Below are 19,679 nucleotides of genomic sequence, written 5' to 3' on the forward strand. Positions count from 1 at the left end.
AAAGCTCTCTACATATAGCAGGCGATCCGCATTCAAGCGGAGTTCCGGCCACAATTTCACTTTTTAAATATAAATGCCCCTGTAATACACAAGCTTAATGTATTCTAGTAAAGTTAGTCTGTAAACTAAGGTCCGTTTTGTTAGGTTGTTACAGCATTTAGACACTTTATAAAATAGAAATTGACTGGGGCCATCTTAAGTGTGGGCATCATGAAGCCAGACTGTATGACTTCCTGGATTTCAGCCTTGCAGATCTCGCACATGCTCAGTGCTACACAAGCAGTGTCAGATCAGGTTTCAGCACCTGTGCTGTCCAAGTCACATGATTCTTTGAGACTGGGGAATGCACAGACTCCTGGAACGTTACACCCACTACATTCCCAGGAGTCTGTGCGGTGTAGGTTAGGAAGCATTAAGCACCTAGGTGCAGGAAGAGGGAAGATTAACTATTCTGCCTAGCAACAACACTTTGAAGGCATCTAAAAAAAAATTTTTTTTTTTCGTAAAGGACTAATGACATTTTTTTAAAACTACTGATGTAATGTTACATTTATGGGTGGAACTCCACTTTCAGATGAAAAGTTTAATATGAAAACGGTGTTTAAACCGCACAGGTGAGGTATCGCCGCGATCGTTAGAGCGAGAGCAATAATTCTAGCACCAGACCGCCTCTGTACCTCACAAGATGCAACCAGTAGAACATTTTAAACGTCGCCTATGGAGATCAAAGTTTTGTGAGTGGACGCAATTTTGAAGCATGACGTGTTGGGTATCAATTTACTCGGTGTAACATTATCTTTCACATTATCATTTTTTTGGCTTGTATGGTATGTTGACTCCCAATTGATTGTGTAAAAAATAAATAAAAAATTGGGCTAACTTTACTGTTGTCAACATTTTTTTTTTCAAATTTAATTCAAAAAAGTGTTATCTTATGTTGCTGGGGGTATTTTCTTGTTGGGGAGATCTGTTGTTGCAGAGGGGTTCTATAGTTGCTGGGAGGGATCTATTGTTGCTGGAGGAGATTTATTGTTGCGGAGGGGGGGGGTCTATTGTTGCTGAGGGGATCTGTAGTTGCTGGGATGGATCTATAATTGCTGTGGGGGTGTCTATTTTGCTGGGTGGATCTGTTGTTGAGGGATCTATTATTGCTGGCTGCAGGGGACCAATTTACTGCCTTTCATTAGCAAATTCCATACTACTTAGCGCCAAATGATGATATTTTTCTGTATTCTCTAGGTCAGGGATAAGCAATTAGCGGACCTCCAGCTGTTGCAAAACTACAAGTCCCACCATGCCTCGGCCTCTGGGTGTCATGCTTGTGACTCTCAGAGTCTTGCTATGCCTCATGGGACTTGTAGTTCTGCAACAGCTGGAGGTCCGCTAATTGTATATCCCTGCTCTAGGTAAAGGATGGAACCAACAGAAGGTGCTCAGAGGTGGGTAGGCGGCGGAGACAAGGGGTGCTCAGAGGTGGGTAGGGGGAGGAGACAAGAAGTGCTCAGAGGTGGGTAGGGGCGAACACAAGAAGTGCTCAGAGGTGGGTAGGGGCGGAGTCAAGGGGTGCTCAGAGGTAGGTAGGGGGCGGAGAAAAAGGGTGCTCAGAGGTGGGTAGGCGGCGGAGACAAGGGGTGCTCAGAGGTGGGTAGGGGGAGGAGACAAGAAGTGCTCAGAGGTGGGTAGGGGCGGAGACAAGGGGTGCTCAGAGGTGGGTAGGGGACAGAGCCTGGGGGTGCTCAGAGGTGGGTAGGAGGTGCTCAGAGGTGGGTAGGATGTGGAGACAAGCGGTGCTCAGAGGTGGGTAGGGGGCGGAGACAAAGGGTGCTCAGAGGTGGGTAGGGGGCGGAGACAAGAGGTGCGTAGGGGGCAGAGACAAGGGGGTGCTCAGAGGTAGGTAGGGGGTGGAGACAAGAGGTGCTCAGAGGTGGGTAGGGGCAGAGACAAGGGGTGCTCAGAGGTAGGTAGGGGGCGGAGACAAGGGGTGATTTTGAAAAAGGGGGGGGGGTACATGCACCTTCTCTCTATTCCTCTAGTGTATTCAAAATGAAAAATAAATAAAGTTTTGACCATTGTTCTACTTTACTTTATCCTCCTGGATGTAGCTCCATCTATTGGAGAAATCTGGAATCTCCTCTGCTATAGAAATCTCTACCGGTATCTTTGTTACTCCTATTTATTATTCAGACTGCAAAGGCTGCTGGGAAGTGTAGTTTTCGAGGCCCAATGAGCTCATGTTTTCCAGACATCATTGGTGGTGACACTACAAATCCCATCATGCCTCTAGGACTCGTGCCTATGGATCTCAGAGTCTTCCGATGCCTTGTGGGACTTGTAAGTAGTCCGGAGCTGGAGTGGCCTACCCATGCCCTGCAATGCAGCCGACATGTGCGGACCAGGAATGGAGAATTAGGAGACAGCGCTCAAATTTTATAGTAAAAGAATCTGACTTTTCTTCCTGTTCATATTTGAATTTTTACCTGAGCTGTACAAGAACATTGCTGTGCTTGAACCCAGAGGAGACTGTACGGATTTCTACTATTCATGATGATAAAAATGCCCTTAAAGAGGACATATAGGTACGTGCCTGTGCCCAGCCGTGCCATTCTGCAGACGTACATGATGCATTAGGATAAAAAGCTTTCCGTGTGCCGCAGTCCCCCTAACACTTACCTGAGGTCCCTCTCTGTCCACCACCCTCATAGCCATCCGAGATTCAGATTGGCTGAGACACAACAGCGGTGCTACTGGCTCCTGCTGCTGTCAAAGTCAGCTAGCCAATCAGGATAAAAAGGGGCGGGGTCAGGGATCCATGTTTGAACAGACACAGGGAGCTGTGATTAAGCTCGGGTGCCCCTATAGCAAGCTGCCTGCTGTGGGGGCACTGAAGAGGAGGGGGGGGGGGGGCAGGCACATGAAAGTTGGAAGCATGAAATTGTCCAAAATGTCTTGGTATTCTACAATCTTAAGAGTTCCCTTCACTGGAACTAAGGGGCACAAGCTCAACTCCTGAAAAACAACCCCCACATCATAATCCCCCCCCCCCCACACACACACCATAATCCTCCCCCCCCCCCACACCATAATCCTTTCCTCCTCCACACACACCATAATCCCCCCCACCCCATAATCTCCCCCACACACACACCCCATAATCTCCCCCACACACACACACCATAATTCCCCCCCCCCCCCCCACCCCATAATCCCCTCTCCACACCATAATCCCCCGCACATCCCCCCTGAAACAATAATCCCCCCGCCACACCGTAATCCTTTCCCCCTGCCCCCCAACACCATTATCCCCCCCCTCCACACCCACCATAATCCCCCCCCTCCACCATAATCCCCCCCCCCCCACATAGCCCATAATCCCCCCGCCACACCATAATCCTTTCCCCCTGCCCCCCCAATATACGATAATCCCCTCTGCACACCATAATCCCCTCTCCACACCATAATCCCCCCCCCCCACCATAATCCCCCACACATCCCCCCGCCACACCGTAATCCTTTCCCCCTGCCCCCCCAACACCATAATCCCCCCTCCACACCCACCATAATCCCCTCTCCACACCATAATCTCCCCCCCCCACCATAATCCCCCGCACATCCCCCTTAAAATAATAATCCCCCGCCACACCATAATCCCCCCCCCCCCACACACACACCATAATCCCCTCTGCACACCATAATCCTCCTCCCCCCCCCCACACACCATAATCCCCCCCCCCCCCCACACACCATAATCCCCCCTCCACCAAATGATTTGGACCAGTGTGTACAATGCTTCCTCCAAATGACAAGATGCGTTTTATTGATTTATTGGACTCCGCTTCTCACCGCCAACGCGATATATAAACCTTCTGCTGCAGAGAAGAAACTGTACAAATCGCAGTCCTCACACAAACGTGTATTTTATTCTTCTTATTATCAGGTCTATCCAAACATTCCCCTAAATTCTCTGAGACTTAAAAAGTAACATAATAAAAAAAAAAAAAAAAAAAAAAAAAAAAAACATAATATACACTGAAGCAGCTCAAGCTGGGGGAGGGGCCCCGCCCACAACATGGCAGCGCACCCCCCCCCCGCCAGAAGTCGCCTCCCGTGACACGCCTTTTCCCCCCCCCCCTATCACTGCAGATTGTGGATCATCTCTTCCTTCGCTATAAGATGCGTCGTCTTGTTTACCAACGCCATCAAAGAGTTCAGTTTCTGCGACCAATCGTTCAGCAGGTCGTTGGGGTCCTTCGGCCTCTGGAAGTTGATGATGCCGGCCAGGCGGTCCACTTTGGCGTAAATGGTTTTGTTCACCACTAAGGTAGAGAGGAACTCCTCAGATTCCTGGGGAAAAAAAATAACAGAAAAACCATCACAGTTTATAAAAAAAAAAATGCCATTCTAGTACTTCCAGAATGGGGTCTGAACTCTGCCTGCTGTTTGTGGTCACATGCTCAGAAATGGAGATGGAAGGGAAAGTTATTGCAAGTCCCCCATTCTCCTTATCTGCTGGTAATGACAATAAAACCGCCTTATCTGGCTGGACAAGTTCGTGGTGATTTCCCTGAGAATTTTATAGTTTGACTAACTGACACCAAAATAGACGCATCCGAATATAATCCGAGGCACCTAATTTTACCACAAAAAGCTGGAAAAATCAGTGCTTCCCGGCCGTAGGTCCCCAGACAGCAAACTTTGCACAGAGGGGAACTGGGGCTACATGTGTGCCAAGTTTCGGGTCCAGGGGACCTATGGCCGGCCGGTACCAAGTCCCCAAAGTTACCGGAGAAATTACCGTTTAACATGGGAGTCTATGGAAGGGGTGCCTGACTTTGAAAAATCAGTGCTCCCCTCCCCATGAGGCATTGCAAGTAGAGGTGCACCGAAATGGAAATTTCAGAACCGAAATAAAATAAAACTGTCAGGCCGAAACCGAAATACTTTTCTTTTTTTATAATTGTATGTTAAAACACCACCCACACCCCCTGCCACCATCACCTCCTGCCCCCACCACCCCCACCTCCTGCCACAATACGAGCTTTCCCGAGCCCGAAGCCGGCCGGGCTCGGGAAAGCTTGTATCCGCTCGGCCGGGCGACGCATAAGCAGATACGTAATGGCGCCATTTTTGAATAGCCCATCGAGTCAGGAGGACTCTGAAGGAAGCGACACTCGGCTCGTGCAGAGGACGGAGCCGTGACAGCCCAGCGACCATTTTTTTTTTTTTACGGGCCCCCGATGCCCATGTCGGCAATTTTAAAGCTGTTTCGGCATGTCGCCAAAACAGTTGTTTTCGGCAGATATGTATCGGCCACCGATATATCGGTGCATCCCTGATTGCAAGGCTGACACTTACAAGCATGACTCCCACAGGCAGAGGCATGATGGGACTTGTAGTTTCGCATCAGCTGGAGGGCCACCACAGTTTGAGACTGCTGGTTTAGAGATGCCAGGAAAAGGTGCATTCCCTATACCAGTTTGGGGAACATCCTAGCTGGAATGAAGGCGACAACCTCAGAAAATCAGGTTTTATAAGGAAGGAGATGGGACTATGGCAGTGCTATGGCCATCATAACAAAAGAAACTCAAACAGTAGATAAAAATTACATGTACCATATATACACTCATAAGCCGAGTTTTTCACCAATTTTTTTTGTACTGAAAATGCCCCCCTCGGCTTATACTCGAGTCGCCTTTTTGCGCCTGATCTCCCGGACTTTGGGGACCCGGTACGGCCGGTCGTAGGTCCCCTGGACCACAAACTGGGCACACCCCTTCCATTAGACGCCAATGTTAAACGGTCATTCCTCCGGTGACTTAGGGGACTCGGTCCCGGCTGATCGTGGGTCTCCTGGACCCGGAACTTGGCACACATATAGCCCCACTCTTCCTCTACAAGTGTGCAAAGTCTGTTGTCTGGGGGACCTACGGCTGGGGGGCACTGATTTTTCAAAGCTGGGCACCCCTTCCATATACGCCCATGTTAAAGTGGTAGTAAACTCTGTACTGCCACTCTAACCTACAGGTAAGCCTGTAATAAGGCCTATAATAAGGCTTAGGCCCCTTTCACACAGGGTGGATCAGTAATGATCCGCCCGTAAACCTCCGCTTGCTCAGCGGGGATCGCTCTGATGATCCCCGCTGAGCCAGCGGATGACAGGGCGGTCCCCGCACACTTTTCTCCGCTCTCCCCTATTGGGGGGGGGGGGGGTAATCGGATGAACACGGACGGTCTGTCCGTGTTCACCCAATCCGCCAGACGGATGGAAAAGTAGGTTTTTCCTCCATCACACTTTGGCGGATCAGAGCGGGTCGGATGTCAGCGGGGATGTCACCGCTGACATCCACGGCTCCATAGAGCAGCACGGAGCGCCCGTTCAGGTCCGCCAAAAAAACAGGCCGCCCATGTGAAAGAGCCCTTACCTGTAGGGATAAAGAATATCTCCTAAACTTGTAAGGTTTAGGAGATATTCCCCTCGCAATGCGCTGCTGACTGTAGCTGCCGGACCTTGCCGGAAAGAAGTCTCCAGCGCGCATGTCATGGCGACATCGCCGCTCCGGCCAATCACAGCGCTGGAGCAGCGATAATCGGAAGACACGCCGAGGCAAGATGACATCTCCCTCGGCGTGGACCAGGTAAGTTCCTCACACCTCATTCCAAGGCAAGTATTTCATAATGAGCTAGTATGCGGTGCATACTAGCTCATAATGGCTTTTGCTATTCAGGTGTGAAAAAAAAAAAACAAAAAAAAAAAAAAAACGGCAGCGGGTTTACTACCGCTTTAAATGTCAGTCTAATCATGACACAGAGAGGCATGGTCATGGACACAGTGAAGCAAAGTGAGGCATACAGATGGACACCCTAGGCCAGTGATGGTCGAACCTCGGCACCCCAGATGTTTTGGAACTACATTTCCCATGATGCTCAACTACACTGCAGAGTGCATGAGAATCATGGGAAATGTAGTTCCAAAACATCTGGGGTGCCAAGGTTCGCCATCACTGCCCTAGACTTATACTCAAGTCAATACGTTTTCCCAGTTTTTTGTGGTAAGATATAAATAAAAAAATTTTATTGTCCCGTCTTTTTTTTTTTGTAGCGCCAACCAAATTTTTTTAAAAAAAAAATTATGCAGAGGTGATCAAATACCACCAAAAGAAAGCTCTATTTTTTTATTATTTTTTTTAACACAAAAAGGACAACATTTTATTTGGGTGCAGCGTTGCACGAGCACGCAATTGTAGCGCAGTGTCGCCCCCCCCACAGATTCCCGATTACTCACATCGATGGAGAGATCCAGAAGCTGGGCCATTCGTTTCCTTGTGATCCGGGTGTAATACTTCGCCATGATCCGAATATTCTGTAAAAAGGAAAAAATAAATAAAAAATAAGACACAACACGCCGTTAGACAGCCAGACGGCCCCTCCCATCCCACTACAATCAATGCATCACCGGAGGATTAGTGGAGGCGACGGCACTCACTCGTCTATCACTGACTGCTGAAGAAGACAGACATAAATATCACACAGTGAGCGGACGTGTCAGGACATGGAGAAGGCCGATACATAGACCCAGCCTGGATACACCGATCCTCAAGGGCAATAATGCTGAGCATTGAAAAGTATTCGGATTTCAGTATGTGTAGGAGTATGTGTGCACGCTGGGACTTGTAGCCCCACAGAGGTATTTCAGAATATAGATCAGCCTTGTAGTACTTTTGCAGCATCTAAAGTTTAATCGATGGCGAGTAAAATTACGTTGCTTCATCTATATTAGATGTCCAGACCACAAACCTCACCTCCTCCCTGTCTGGGAGGTCGTCCATTCTGTCTGGTCATTCCCATCCCAGTGAGGTCCGGTTTACACCTTTGCCATTAGCTTTGATCAATTTCTGCAGTGCTTTTTGCACACACGGTTTTTGATGCATTTTTGTTATGCTTTTGTGATGGCCAATTTGTTGTTGGGCAGATAAAAAAAAACACACACACGCTTTGATGCAGCTTCTCCATTTAAGTCAATTGAACCAAAGATGTACTATTCTGCATTAAAAAAAAAAATAGTCCCCGAAAACTGCATAGATGTGAATGTGTTCCATAGAAAACCATGTTAAAAAGTATGGGGTTGTTGTTGTTTTTTTTTTTTTTTTAAATCAATCATACTAGCTGGATGCATCGGTGCAATGCTGCATCTGTCCCCCCGCTGGCTGTAACACTGAGAACCGAGCGATCAAACACCGCCGATCGCTCGATTCTCACAGCTCCGTGAGCAGAGAGCTGGTCACTGTAGTCACTGGCCCTCTGCTCTGACCCCTGTGCTCACTGGGCTGTGGAGGGGCAGGAACGGCCGGCTCAGGCTCTCAGCCACTCACTGCTCTGCACCCCACTGTGTTTACTGGAGCAGTGGGCTATGGAAGAGCGAAACTGGACGGCTCATGCTCTCAGCGACTTTCTGCTCTGCCCCCGCGCTCACTGGAGTGCTGGGCTATGGAGGGGCGGAAGCAGCCAGCTCAGGCTCTCAGCTTTGTCCCCCGTGCTCACTGGAGTGCTGGGCTATGGGGGGGGCGGGAGCGGCCAACTCAGGCTCTCAGTGGCCTGGGCTATGGGGGGGCGGGAGCGGCCAACTCAGGCTCTCAGCTCTGCCCCCCGTGCTCACTGGAGTGCTGGGCTATGGAGGGGCAGGAGCGGCCAGCTCAGGCTCTCAGTGGCTCGCTGCTCTGCCCCCCGTGCTCACTGGAGTGCTGGGCTATGGAGGGGCAGGAGCGGCCAGCTCAGGCTCTCAGTGGCTCGCTGCTCTGCCCCCCGTGCTCACTGGAGTGCTGGGCTATGGAGGGGCAGGAGCGGCCAGCTCAGGCTCTCAGTGGCTCGCTATGAGGTTGAGCCGAGTGTCGGCCCAGGCATCTGGGTGCATACCGATCTTTCCTGGCTCTGTGACGTTGGCCGACAGCGGGCTTCAACCCGCTGTCTGCTGAAAACGGGTCACAGGAGCGCAGAATGAACTGCACACCGGCGATCTACTGTCTTTATTGATTGCCATCAGTCCCCTATGGACTGTCTTTATATTCACTTTTAGTTTTCGCTCATCATTCTTTATTCAGATCTACAGCCAAACCAGCTTTCCCTGTACTTCTCTTTTAAATGGACTGTAGAGCGTTTCTGTAAAGCACTAAAAAAACGCATAGGTGTGAACCAGGTCTTAGATATGGGCCCTCTCCAAAAACGGCCCCAGACGCAGGCACGTTTATTATGCAGGCTAAATCACTGTGGGGTCAATATACTGAAGACAGACTGTTCAATCTGCATGTACGATTGCTCCAGAGCTTAGTAAATGAGGGGGAAGCTTCAAATTGGCAAAGAATATCCAATCACATGCAAGAAAAAAAATAAAAACACACACGATTGGATGATGGAAGTGAGCAGCTCTCTCCCTCGTTGGCCAAGCTCTGAAGGATCGACACTTGCAAAGCTCAGTCTAGTGGCCTGTAGTAGATCTCCTCCTCCTGTGTGAGTCTTCAGCTGCTGCCATGCGGAAGGAATTTGCACCTCAACATTACAACACACACGCCAAGATAAAAAAACTTACATGCTCCACCACACGGTTCTTCAGGTCCTTCCAGTGTTTTTCTCCTTCCTCAGAGCAGTTGAAGACATCGGTAGCCACGCTGTCCAGCGAGCCTTCCCTCAGCTCCTTGCCGTACTCCTCGACCAACGTGCTCCATCGCATCAGCTCCATGGTGGTGAAGAGCTTCAGCAGGTCTCTGGGGGGGGGGGCGACAAATCACACATTATATAAAAAGAGATAAGAAAAGACATCTTCGCTGTGTAATTAAAAATGTAATTTTTGTTGCAGGGGATGCCAAAAACCCGACTTGTAAAAATCAGTGAGCCAATCACACAAGCAGGAAATGATGTCACCGCAAATTGGAAAGATACCCGGACAGGTCTAAATGGACCTCTTCTCACACTTACTTGTATTTGGGGATTTCCTCCAGTTTCTTGTCGGTGTTGATTCTGTGGACGAGGTCAGACTGCTCGTTGTCATACGGCGCTAAAATCACGTAGAGTACAACGCTCTTCAGAGCCTGGGAGACACGATAAATCAGATATTCTGATCAGAATACAAAATCTGTGCAATACTTCCCTGAGGAAGCTTCTAAGCATAAGAACTGTGCAGTAACAAAGCTTTCACTGAATGGATAACAAGGATCTCCTAGAAGATATCATACAGCTTTGACCCTTCAAAATGCGGGGCATAGACTATGTGCAGATCTGAATTTGCTAGGGCTGTGGAAATTAAAGATTAATTCCTCGATTAATTGTTAATTTTCTTAATTGATCAAAATTATTTTGATCGGTACTAGTCGTGCAACGGATAGTAAATGATCCGTGATCTGAACGGGTCATAATATGCAGATCGGCACACCACGCCATCCGGAGCTCAACTGCTGCCTCTGCCATAGGAAAGGCCGCGGCTTCTGCCTAGCTCCCGGAGCGGAGGCCATCTTGGTCCACCCGGCAACGGCCTAGGTGACCCTAGAGCAGCGTGCCGACGTCATCACCCGGCCTCAACTGCTCGTGTTCTGCCGGCTTCTCCGTCTTCCTATACAGTGGGGGGAGATGTGGACCATATTACAGTGGGGGGGATGTCTGTGGATATTACAGTGGGGATTATATATGGTGGTGATCCGAAAAATGTATATGCGTTATAATTAATCGAAATTAGTCGGACAAAAAAAAAAAAACATGATTAATCGAACACGAAAATTTTAATCAGTAACAGCCCTAGAATTTGCACAAGGAAAAGTACTGCCCACCCCCCATTATTCTACACAATGCAGATACTACAGCAACCTACAGAGGGAGCCAGAACTGCATTGTGAGTGCCAAGGAAGGTGAACCAGAGTGCCTACTTAAAGGGCAAGTTCACCTTTACAGAACATCTGTAAAGTGAACTTGCACTGGACTCCACCCCCCAGCCCCGCTGTACTGTAGTCCCGCGATCCCCCATCCTATCAGGCACCGGGAGGCCACATCACTGGTCGGGGGATTAGAAATCCTCCTGGCAGCACCGATAGAACAGGCTACGGATTCTGAACGGTCAGTGCCATCTATGTGACGGTGCTGACCAATTAGAACGCCTTCTTGTCTGTACGAGAGGCGCAGATAGGAGATGAAGCCACGGGAATTTCAAATACCCAGACAGGTGAAGAATTGTCCGGGTGCCCGACAGCGGGGGGAACGCGGGACTCCGGTAGGGAGCGACTGGAGGGGCTCCAGTGTAAGTTCACCTCACAGATTTCCTGTAAAAGGTGAACTCACACTTTAGCCGCTTCCCGACCGCCACATGCCGATGTATGTTAGCTGAATAGCTTGGGTGTGCAAAAGGGCGTACCTGTACGTTTCTTCGTAATCCCGGGTGTGTGCCCTCGATATCCGCCAGTGAGTGGCCAGCGATCGTGACAAGGAGAGGAAGAACGAACGGGGATATGCCTATGTGAGGGGAACCTGATGAAGAGTCTTGGATGTAGGTGTGAGGATCGGTGATGTCACAGGCTGTGATGTCAGTCAGTGCATAAATAAAATATGTGAATGAAAACTGACATCTCTGCGCGGGTTTCTCACATGTATGATGTGAACAAGCCTTTAAGTTGAGATTTGGGACCCCCAGCTTCTGTAAAGAGACACCCCTATGTTTATGTTGCATGCTTTACCTAGAGAAGTCAGCATAGTCCTGATTTCCTACACACAATGGCCCCGGATTCAGAAAGGACTCCAGATACGCCGTCGTAAGTCCAAATGTGCGCCGTCGTATCTATACGCTTATTCAGGAAAGCAGATACGACCGACGTAAGTCTCCTACGCTGTCATATCTTGGGTGCATATTTACGCTGGCCGCAAGGGGCGCTTCCGTAGATTTACGCGTCAAATATGCAAATGACCTAGATACACCGATTCACGAACGTACTTGCGCCCGTCGCATAAAGCTACGCCGTTTACGTAAGGCGTACGTCCGGCGTAAGTTTACCCCTCATAAAGCAGGGGTAAGTCATGTTAAGGTATGGGCGCGGGAACAGCGTTGTATTTTATGTAAGTCGCACGTGAATGGGGCTGGGCGTAGGTTACGTTCACGTCACAGGCATTGAGACGGCATATGTTAGGGAGTAAGTTCGACGTGATACTGAGCATGCGCGCGCATGCGCCGTTCGTTGGTTCATTCACATGGGGTCACGATTCATTTTAATACAACACGCCCACTACCTGCCTACTTTGAATTAGGCGGGCTTACGCCGGCTCATTTACGTTACGCCGGCGTACATATGGGAGCAAGTGCTTTGTGAATACTGTACTTGTCTCTCAATGTTACGACGGCGTAGCGCATATGAGATGCGCAACGCCTATCCAAGGCTGCATTCACACCTAGGCGTACAAAATCGCAGCGTTTTGTCCCGCGAATTGCAGCGACAAATTGCCGCGTTTTGTACCGCGATTTGCGGCGACAAAACTCCGCGATTGTGAATGCAGCCTCACCCCCTCTATGGAGATGGTTCACATCTCCTATGCCGAGCGCCGAAAGCCGCCTGAAAAAAAGGTCCGGGACTTTTTTTCAGGCGGCAGGCGTACGGCGTGGAGATGTAAACCATCTCCATAGAGGGCAATGTGTTTTCATCCCTCCAGCGTCTCGGGGCTGCTGCGGCGTCACACTACAGGCGACAAAACGCCTAGGTGTGAATGGGGGCTAAAGATGCGCCGATCTCTCTGAATCTGGCCCAATGTCTGGGAGAGTTCATCTCACCTGCTGCCATTTCTCGCTCTCGGCCTGGATGCAGGGGGTGTCATAGATGGCCCGGTAGTGTTTACATATGGAGAGGTAGGAACCTTCGTGTTGATCCACCTGAATCATGAGATCGTAATATTTCAGCTTCAGCTCCTGCAGGGGAACAGATAGGGGAACACGTTTAACATTTTTTTAATGTGACACAAAATAACTGCAAACATGTAAACGTAACGAGCGAAGTCAAATATGAAAAAAAATAAATTCATCGGTCATAGGGATAAAGAACGCAATGACTCGCACAGACTATATAAAGATTATAGGAAATGCAGATAATCCGGCCACTCCATCCACACAGCACTCCCCCCCCCCCTCCCTCCTTGCAGAGACGATGAAGGAAACATTAAAGTTGATCAATGCCAATCATTTAGAAATAATGATCCACAAAAAAGCAGGACAGAGAGACAAACAGACGACCCCAACAAGACAGCTGCCAATTGATATTTTACATCACCCCCCCCCGGTGTCACCCCCAAGTCCAGCCATTACCTCGGTGTGGTCATCCTGAAAAAACTTGGTGTTGATCTTCTTGCTTATGATCTGAGTTCGGATGTAATCCTTCACCGCCAGGCAAAGACGCATCTGTTCCAGAATAAACTCTGCCTTCTCCTTCTTATCCATGGAGCCGTACGTCTCCACCTGGATCCAAAACAGAAAAACGTCAGAGGATGACCCCCAATCCCGGTAATACCTCCCCCCCCCCACACACACACATCAATCTATCCGATACTTGTACGTTTTAGGAAACAAAGTATCTTGTCGCAATTAAGTGGTTAAGAAGCAATTTTCTAAAGAGGGCCGAGTGTCACAATCTACCCAAAAGTTTATATACAATATATATTTACATAATTTGTTTCCACAATTTTCAGTCTTTTTTGTTTATATCTCAAAAAAAAACAACCCAGAGGTGATCAAATACCACCAATAAATTTCTACAGATGCTACCAAAACATTTTGCCTGAAAATGTAATATGTAATATTTATCGGCACACATCCTCTGAGTGACAGAGATCATCGGATATTTCTGTATTCTTTGCTCCTCATTACCTGAAGCTCCTGCAAGATGGCGGCGGCCTCATCCACGTCATTGTTCTGTTCCTTTATACCGGCCAGGGTCTTTGTCAGCCGAGCGCGCTCAATCTCTACATAGATCTAAAGAGACAAATCACAGTGCTGGATTTATTGACACTCAACATCTAGACACCAGAAAGAAGAAGGCGGGAAAAAAAATAAAAAAAAGAAGGAGAAAGAAGGCGAAAGAAGGAGAAAGAAGAAAAAGGAGAAAGAAGAAGTGGAATGATTTTCCAGTTCTCACCTTCCCCTCTGTAACCGTCCGCAGAGTATCGATTAATCGCAGCTTGATCGGTAGGTCTGTGATCTCCTCCACGTACTTGCAGCATTGCTGGACCATCTTCGCCACGGCCTGTCACAAAACACAACAACAGATGTAAGCTGTGGACCTTAAACACTGACCACCCACGGTACTTATACGCCTGGCAGATGGATCATGTACAGGCACCTCAACCAGCCTGTCCCGGGGTTAGGGGTGCGCAGTGCGCCCGTGCCACGATCTGACAAAGCGGATCCTGGTACACGTGGCACGGTGATGACAATGTCAACAAAGCGGTTATAAATTAAAATGTAGAACAGCTCAGTTTCCTGTGCTTTGATTGGACCACAGCTATCACAGGGTACCTGGGCCAATTACAGCACCCTGTACCATGTGATTAGCTGCAGCCAATTACAGATCACATCTGGTACGAATGTAACCCATTCATGACAGTAAAAAAACATTGCCGTTACAGTGATAAATGTAAACGCAATCAGTGTAAATAAAAAACATTTTTATATATACATATTGTAAGATGGGGGTTTGTTTAGCGTCTGTGTAGAGCACACCAGTGGAGCAGAGTCCACGCTAGTTGTGCTTTTTAATGGCTTGTTGACCCACCTTTATTAAAAGAAAGAAAAACGTCCATCCAAAATTCCCACGCAGGGGGTTTCAAGTTGCTACAGCAATAAAGTAATAATCAACCGAAAATGCCAAGCCACCTGGCTCTCTTCAGAAATACAGCCGCTTAGGCTTTACACTTCAGCCCTCTTGGCCATGTACCAAAGTACCTGTAGAAATCACTGTACCTTCTCTCAGCTTTGGGCCCTCTCTATACCATGCAGACATGCATGCTTCTCCCTTGCTTGCCTGGACTCCTCGGGAGGGTGGAGCCCAGAACACTGGTCCTGACTGCTTTAAGCTCTGGAACCACCTGCCCAATCAACCAGCCAGACTCCTGGCTGTTTCCAAAACCCAGTCCCAGGATTGGACATTCCATCCCACCCATATCGCTATGGAAACTCCAGGCCCCCAAGTGGATTTTATAATTTTTGGAGGAAACTGACCAAACAGATTCCTCCACATTAAATAACCCTGGAGCCCCTCAACCTGCCTATTTGAGAAACCTGGGCGACCATTACCAGGACAGGGATATATATATATATAAAAATACAATTAAATGATGACTGCCCCAGAGTACCATAGTGACATTGAACTAGTCTGATGAATAAAAAAAAGACAGTGAAAATGAAAGTAACTGCAATGTTTTGTATTGCCATGAATGGGTTACATTCATAACAGTTGTGATTACGTGACCACCAGTGCAATACAGAATCATCATATGACTGATGAGGAGGTGATCAGTCATACCGACTGCGAACAGTATGTTTAAAAAATATATATATATATATATATATATATATATATATATATATATATATTTTTATTTATTTATTTATTTAAACATTTTTTTTTAAAGAGCTCTTTTTGTGTAAATACAACGTTGTATGACTGCGCAGTTGCCAGTTAAAGTAGCATAGTGCTGAATAGCAAAAAAATACCCTGGTCATGAAGTGGGGGGGGGGTAAATCTTCTGGGGCTGAAGTTGTTAATAAGGACAGCGAGCCGGGTAATTTGCACTGAAGTACACTGAGAATAAGGGATCAGATTGGGGGGGGGGGGGGGGGGGGACTATAGGAAATCTGGGGGAGGGGAGATATGTGGACGTTGTCACCTGACCTGTTTTAGCTGACTCCTCCTCTTGGACAGATGTGAGATATTCTCGTTCAGCGAGTCCCAATCCTTGGCTTCATAACACATCTTCACGATGGCCACCAGGATACGGGAGGTGGACACCATGTCAGACGCCTGCAGAACACAAAACATCGGCTTTATAGGAAGAAGGACAAGAGGAACAAAATAATACAGCGAGTGCTACTACATCCCAGGATATAGCTACTCCTCCCCTCCCCCCACCGCACTTCCACTCAACGGCTGAACCAGAGGAAGCGTGTCCAGTGATCTTCCCGACATACACTCAGCAACCAAATTATTAGTTCCCCCTTGCTAGTAGTGGGTTGGACCCCCTTTATTAGGTCCCCCTTGCTAGTAGTGGGTTGGACCCCCTTTATTAGGTCCCCCTTGCTAGTAGCGGGTTGGACCCTCTTTATTAGCTTCTCCTTGCTAGTAGCGGGTTGGACCCCCTTTATTAGGTCCCCCTTGCTAGTAGTGGGTTGGATCCCCTTTATTAGGTCCCCCTTGCCAGTAGCGGGTTGGACCCCCTTTATTAGGTCCCCCTTGCTAGTAGCGGGTTGGACCTCCTTTATTAGGTCCCCCTTGCTGGTAGCGGGTTGGACCCCCTTTATTAGGTCCTCCTTGCTAGTAGGGGGTTGGACCCTCTTTATTAGCTTCTCCTTGCTAGTAGCGGGTTGGACCCCCTTTATTAGGTCCCCCTTGCTAGTAGTGGGTTGGACCCCCTTTATTAGGTCCCCCTTGCCAGTAGCGGGTTGGACCCCCTTTATTAGGTCCCCCTTGCTAGTAGCGGGTTGGACCCTCTTTATTAGCTTCTCCTTGCTAGTAGCGGGTTGGACCCCCTTTATTAGGTCCCCCTTGCTAGTAGTGGGTTGGATCCCCTTTATTAGGTCCCCCTTGCTAGTAGTGGGTTGGACCCCCTTTATTAGGTCCCCCTTGCTAGTAGTGGGTTGGACCCCCTTTATTAGGTCCCCCTTGCTAGTAGTGGGTTGGACCCCCTTTATTAGTCCCCCTTGCCAGTAGCGGGTTGGACCCCCTTTATTAGGTCCCCCTTGCTAGTAGCGGGTTGGACCTCCTTTATTAGGTCCCCCTTGCTGGTAGCGGGTTGGACCCCCTTTATTAGCTCCCCCTTGCTAGTAGCGGGTTGGACCTCCTTTATTAGGTCCCCCTTGCTAGTAGTGGGTTGGACCCCCTTTATTAGGTCCCCCTTGCTGGTAGCGGGTTGGACCCCCTTTATTAGGTCCCCCTTGCTAGTAGCGGGTTGGACCTCCTTTATTAGGTCCCCCTTGCTAGTAGTGGGTTGGACCCCCTTTATTAGGTCCCCCTTGCTGGTCGCGGGTTGGACCCCCTTTATTAGGTCTCCCTTGCTAGTAGTGGGTTGGACCCCCTTTATTAGGTCCCCCTTGCTGGTAGCGGGTTGGACCCCCTTTATTAGGTCCTCCTTGCTAGTAGCGGGTTCTCACTTCAGCTTGTTCAGCTTTGACAATAAACCCTGGAAACTGATTGGTTCCCATGAAGAGCTGCCCCAGATTTGGCACCATGCAGTTTTAGTAAATAACCCCCGACAGTGTCAGCTCATCATTCTGTGATAAAGGACCGTCCATTATCCAGCACGGGAAGGACACGGCAGCGGTATGACCGGCACTCACCGTCCGGGTCTGCTTCTCCAGGGACAGCAACGTCTCCACCACCTCCTGGAGCTTTCCCTCCTGTAAGATGAAGAAAACAATTATTATATACAGGACAGGAGGATGTAAGACTACACAGCAATAACCTGCCCCAGAGACCGCCTCCAACTACACTCCACCCCCCAGAGACCGCCTCCAACTACACTCCACCCCGCAAGAGACTGCCTCCAACTACACTCCGCCCCTCCTCCAGAGACTGCCTCCAACTACACTCCGCCCCTCCTCCAGAGACTGCCTCCAACTACACTCCGCCCCCCAAAGACCTCTTCCAACTATACTCCGCCCCCTCCAGAGACCAGCTCAAACTACACTCCGCCCACCTCTGATACCATGTACTCATGGGGAGGAGCCTGTGACACTCATGTACTCATGGGGAGGAGCCTGTGACACTCATGTACTCATGGGGAGGAGCCTGTGACACTCATGTACTCATGGGGAGGAGCCTGTGACACTCATGTACTCATGGGGAGGAGCCTGTGACACTCATGTACTCATGGGGAGGAGCCTGTGACACTCATGTACTCATGGGGAGGAGCCTGTGACACTCATGTACTCATGGGGAGGAGCCTGTGACACTCATGTACTCATGGGGAGGAGCCTGTGACACTCATGTACTCATGGGGAGGAGCCTGTGACACTCATGTACTCATGGGGAGGAGCCTGTGACACTCATGTACTCATGGGGAGGAGCCTGTGACACTCATGTACTCATGGGGAGGAGCCTGTGACACTCATGTACTCATGGGGAGGAGCCTGTGACACTCATGTACTCATGGGGGGAGCCTGTGACACTCATGTACTCATGGGAGGAGCCTGCGACACTCATGTACTCATGGGAGGAGCCTGTGACACTCATGGGAGGAGCCTGACACTCATGTACTCATGGGAGGAGCCTGTGACACTCATGTTTTTTCCCCTTTTTTGTTTTTAATAAATTTGCAAAGATTGCAAACAAACTTCTCTCAGTTTGTCATTATTGGGAATTGTTTGTAGAAATTTGAGGAAAATAATGAATTGAATCCATTTTGGAAAAAGGCTGTAACATAACAAAGTGTGGAAAAAGTGAAGCGCTGTGAATACTTTCCTGATGCACTGTAACTGCCTGTGACGCCATCGGGGAGATCCCCCCTCGCTTCCCCTCCCCGTGACACCCATCGCGGGAGATCCCCCCCCCCTCGCTTCCCCTCCCCGTGACCCCAATCGGGGAGATCCCCCCCCTCGCTTCCCCTCCCCGTGACACCCATCGCGGAGATCTCCCCTCACTTCCTGTCCCTGTGACACCCATCGCGGAGATCTCCCCTCACTTCCCCTCCCCGTGACACCCATCGCGGGAGATCCCCCCCTCGCTTCCCCTCCCCGTGACACCCATCGGGGAGATCCCCCCCTCGCTTCCCCTCCCCGTGACACCCATCGCAGAGATCTCCCCTCACTTCCTGTCCCCGTGACACCCATCGCGGAGATCTCCCCTCGCTTCCTGTGACACCCATTGCAGAAATCTCCCCTCGCTTCCTGTGACACCCATTGCAGAAATCTCCCCTCGCTCCCTGTGACACCCATTGCAGAGATTTTCCCTCACTTCCTGTTGCCGTGACACCCATTGAGGAGATTCCACTCACTTCCTGTCTATGAAATGCTGGGTGTGGGTGTCAGAGGGTCTAACCCCTCACCCACCCCCGGAATTCTGCTGGTATCCAGCCCAGGAGGAGTACTACAGCCCCCAGCACACCCCCTCCTACCACACAGCACACGCTGGGCCTTGTAGTACCCCCTGACAGGCAGCCTGAGCCATGTGTGGCCTACAATCCCCGGGCTGGAGTGACTCACCGCCGCCAGCTTCTCGCACTCAGGCAGCCGCTGGTCCACAGTGGCGCTGTAGTCCACCTCCATCTTGACGATGCGTCCCTCGGTAAGATCCCGGTCGTCTGCCATGGCGAAAAAACGGCGACACCGACTGACACAACTGAGCCCGGGGGATGACAATGGAGAGCAGGGGGGGGGGAAGACAGGCACTGAGAAAGACAGCCCGCACCGACGTCACTTCCGGGCAAAGAAGGACCCCTCTGAGTGACTGAACGATTTCTGT

General features: G+C 49.6%; 1 protein-coding gene across 1 annotated transcript; it reads right to left on the bottom strand.

Annotated features, from left to right (window-relative positions):
* Positions 1 to 3,895: 3,895 nt before the first annotated feature.
* PSMD12 (proteasome 26S subunit, non-ATPase 12) lies at positions 3,896 to 19,606 on the bottom strand. Its single transcript, XM_040331765.1, has 11 exons — positions 19,421 to 19,606; positions 17,558 to 17,617; positions 15,897 to 16,025; positions 14,142 to 14,249; positions 13,874 to 13,978; positions 13,316 to 13,465; positions 12,788 to 12,922; positions 9,964 to 10,076; positions 9,578 to 9,752; positions 7,280 to 7,357; positions 3,896 to 4,341 (listed from the first exon to the last, which is right to left on the bottom strand). Exons 1-11 carry the CDS (start codon positions 19,523 to 19,525, stop codon positions 4,132 to 4,134), a joined length of 1,368 nt encoding a protein of 455 aa, XP_040187699.1. The 5' UTR covers positions 19,526 to 19,606; the 3' UTR covers positions 3,896 to 4,131.
* Positions 19,607 to 19,679: the final 73 nt, after the last annotated feature.

This window comes from Rana temporaria, chromosome 12, assembly GCF_905171775.1.
Source record: "Rana temporaria chromosome 12, aRanTem1.1, whole genome shotgun sequence".
Taxonomy (NCBI): Eukaryota; Metazoa; Chordata; class Amphibia; order Anura; family Ranidae; genus Rana; species Rana temporaria.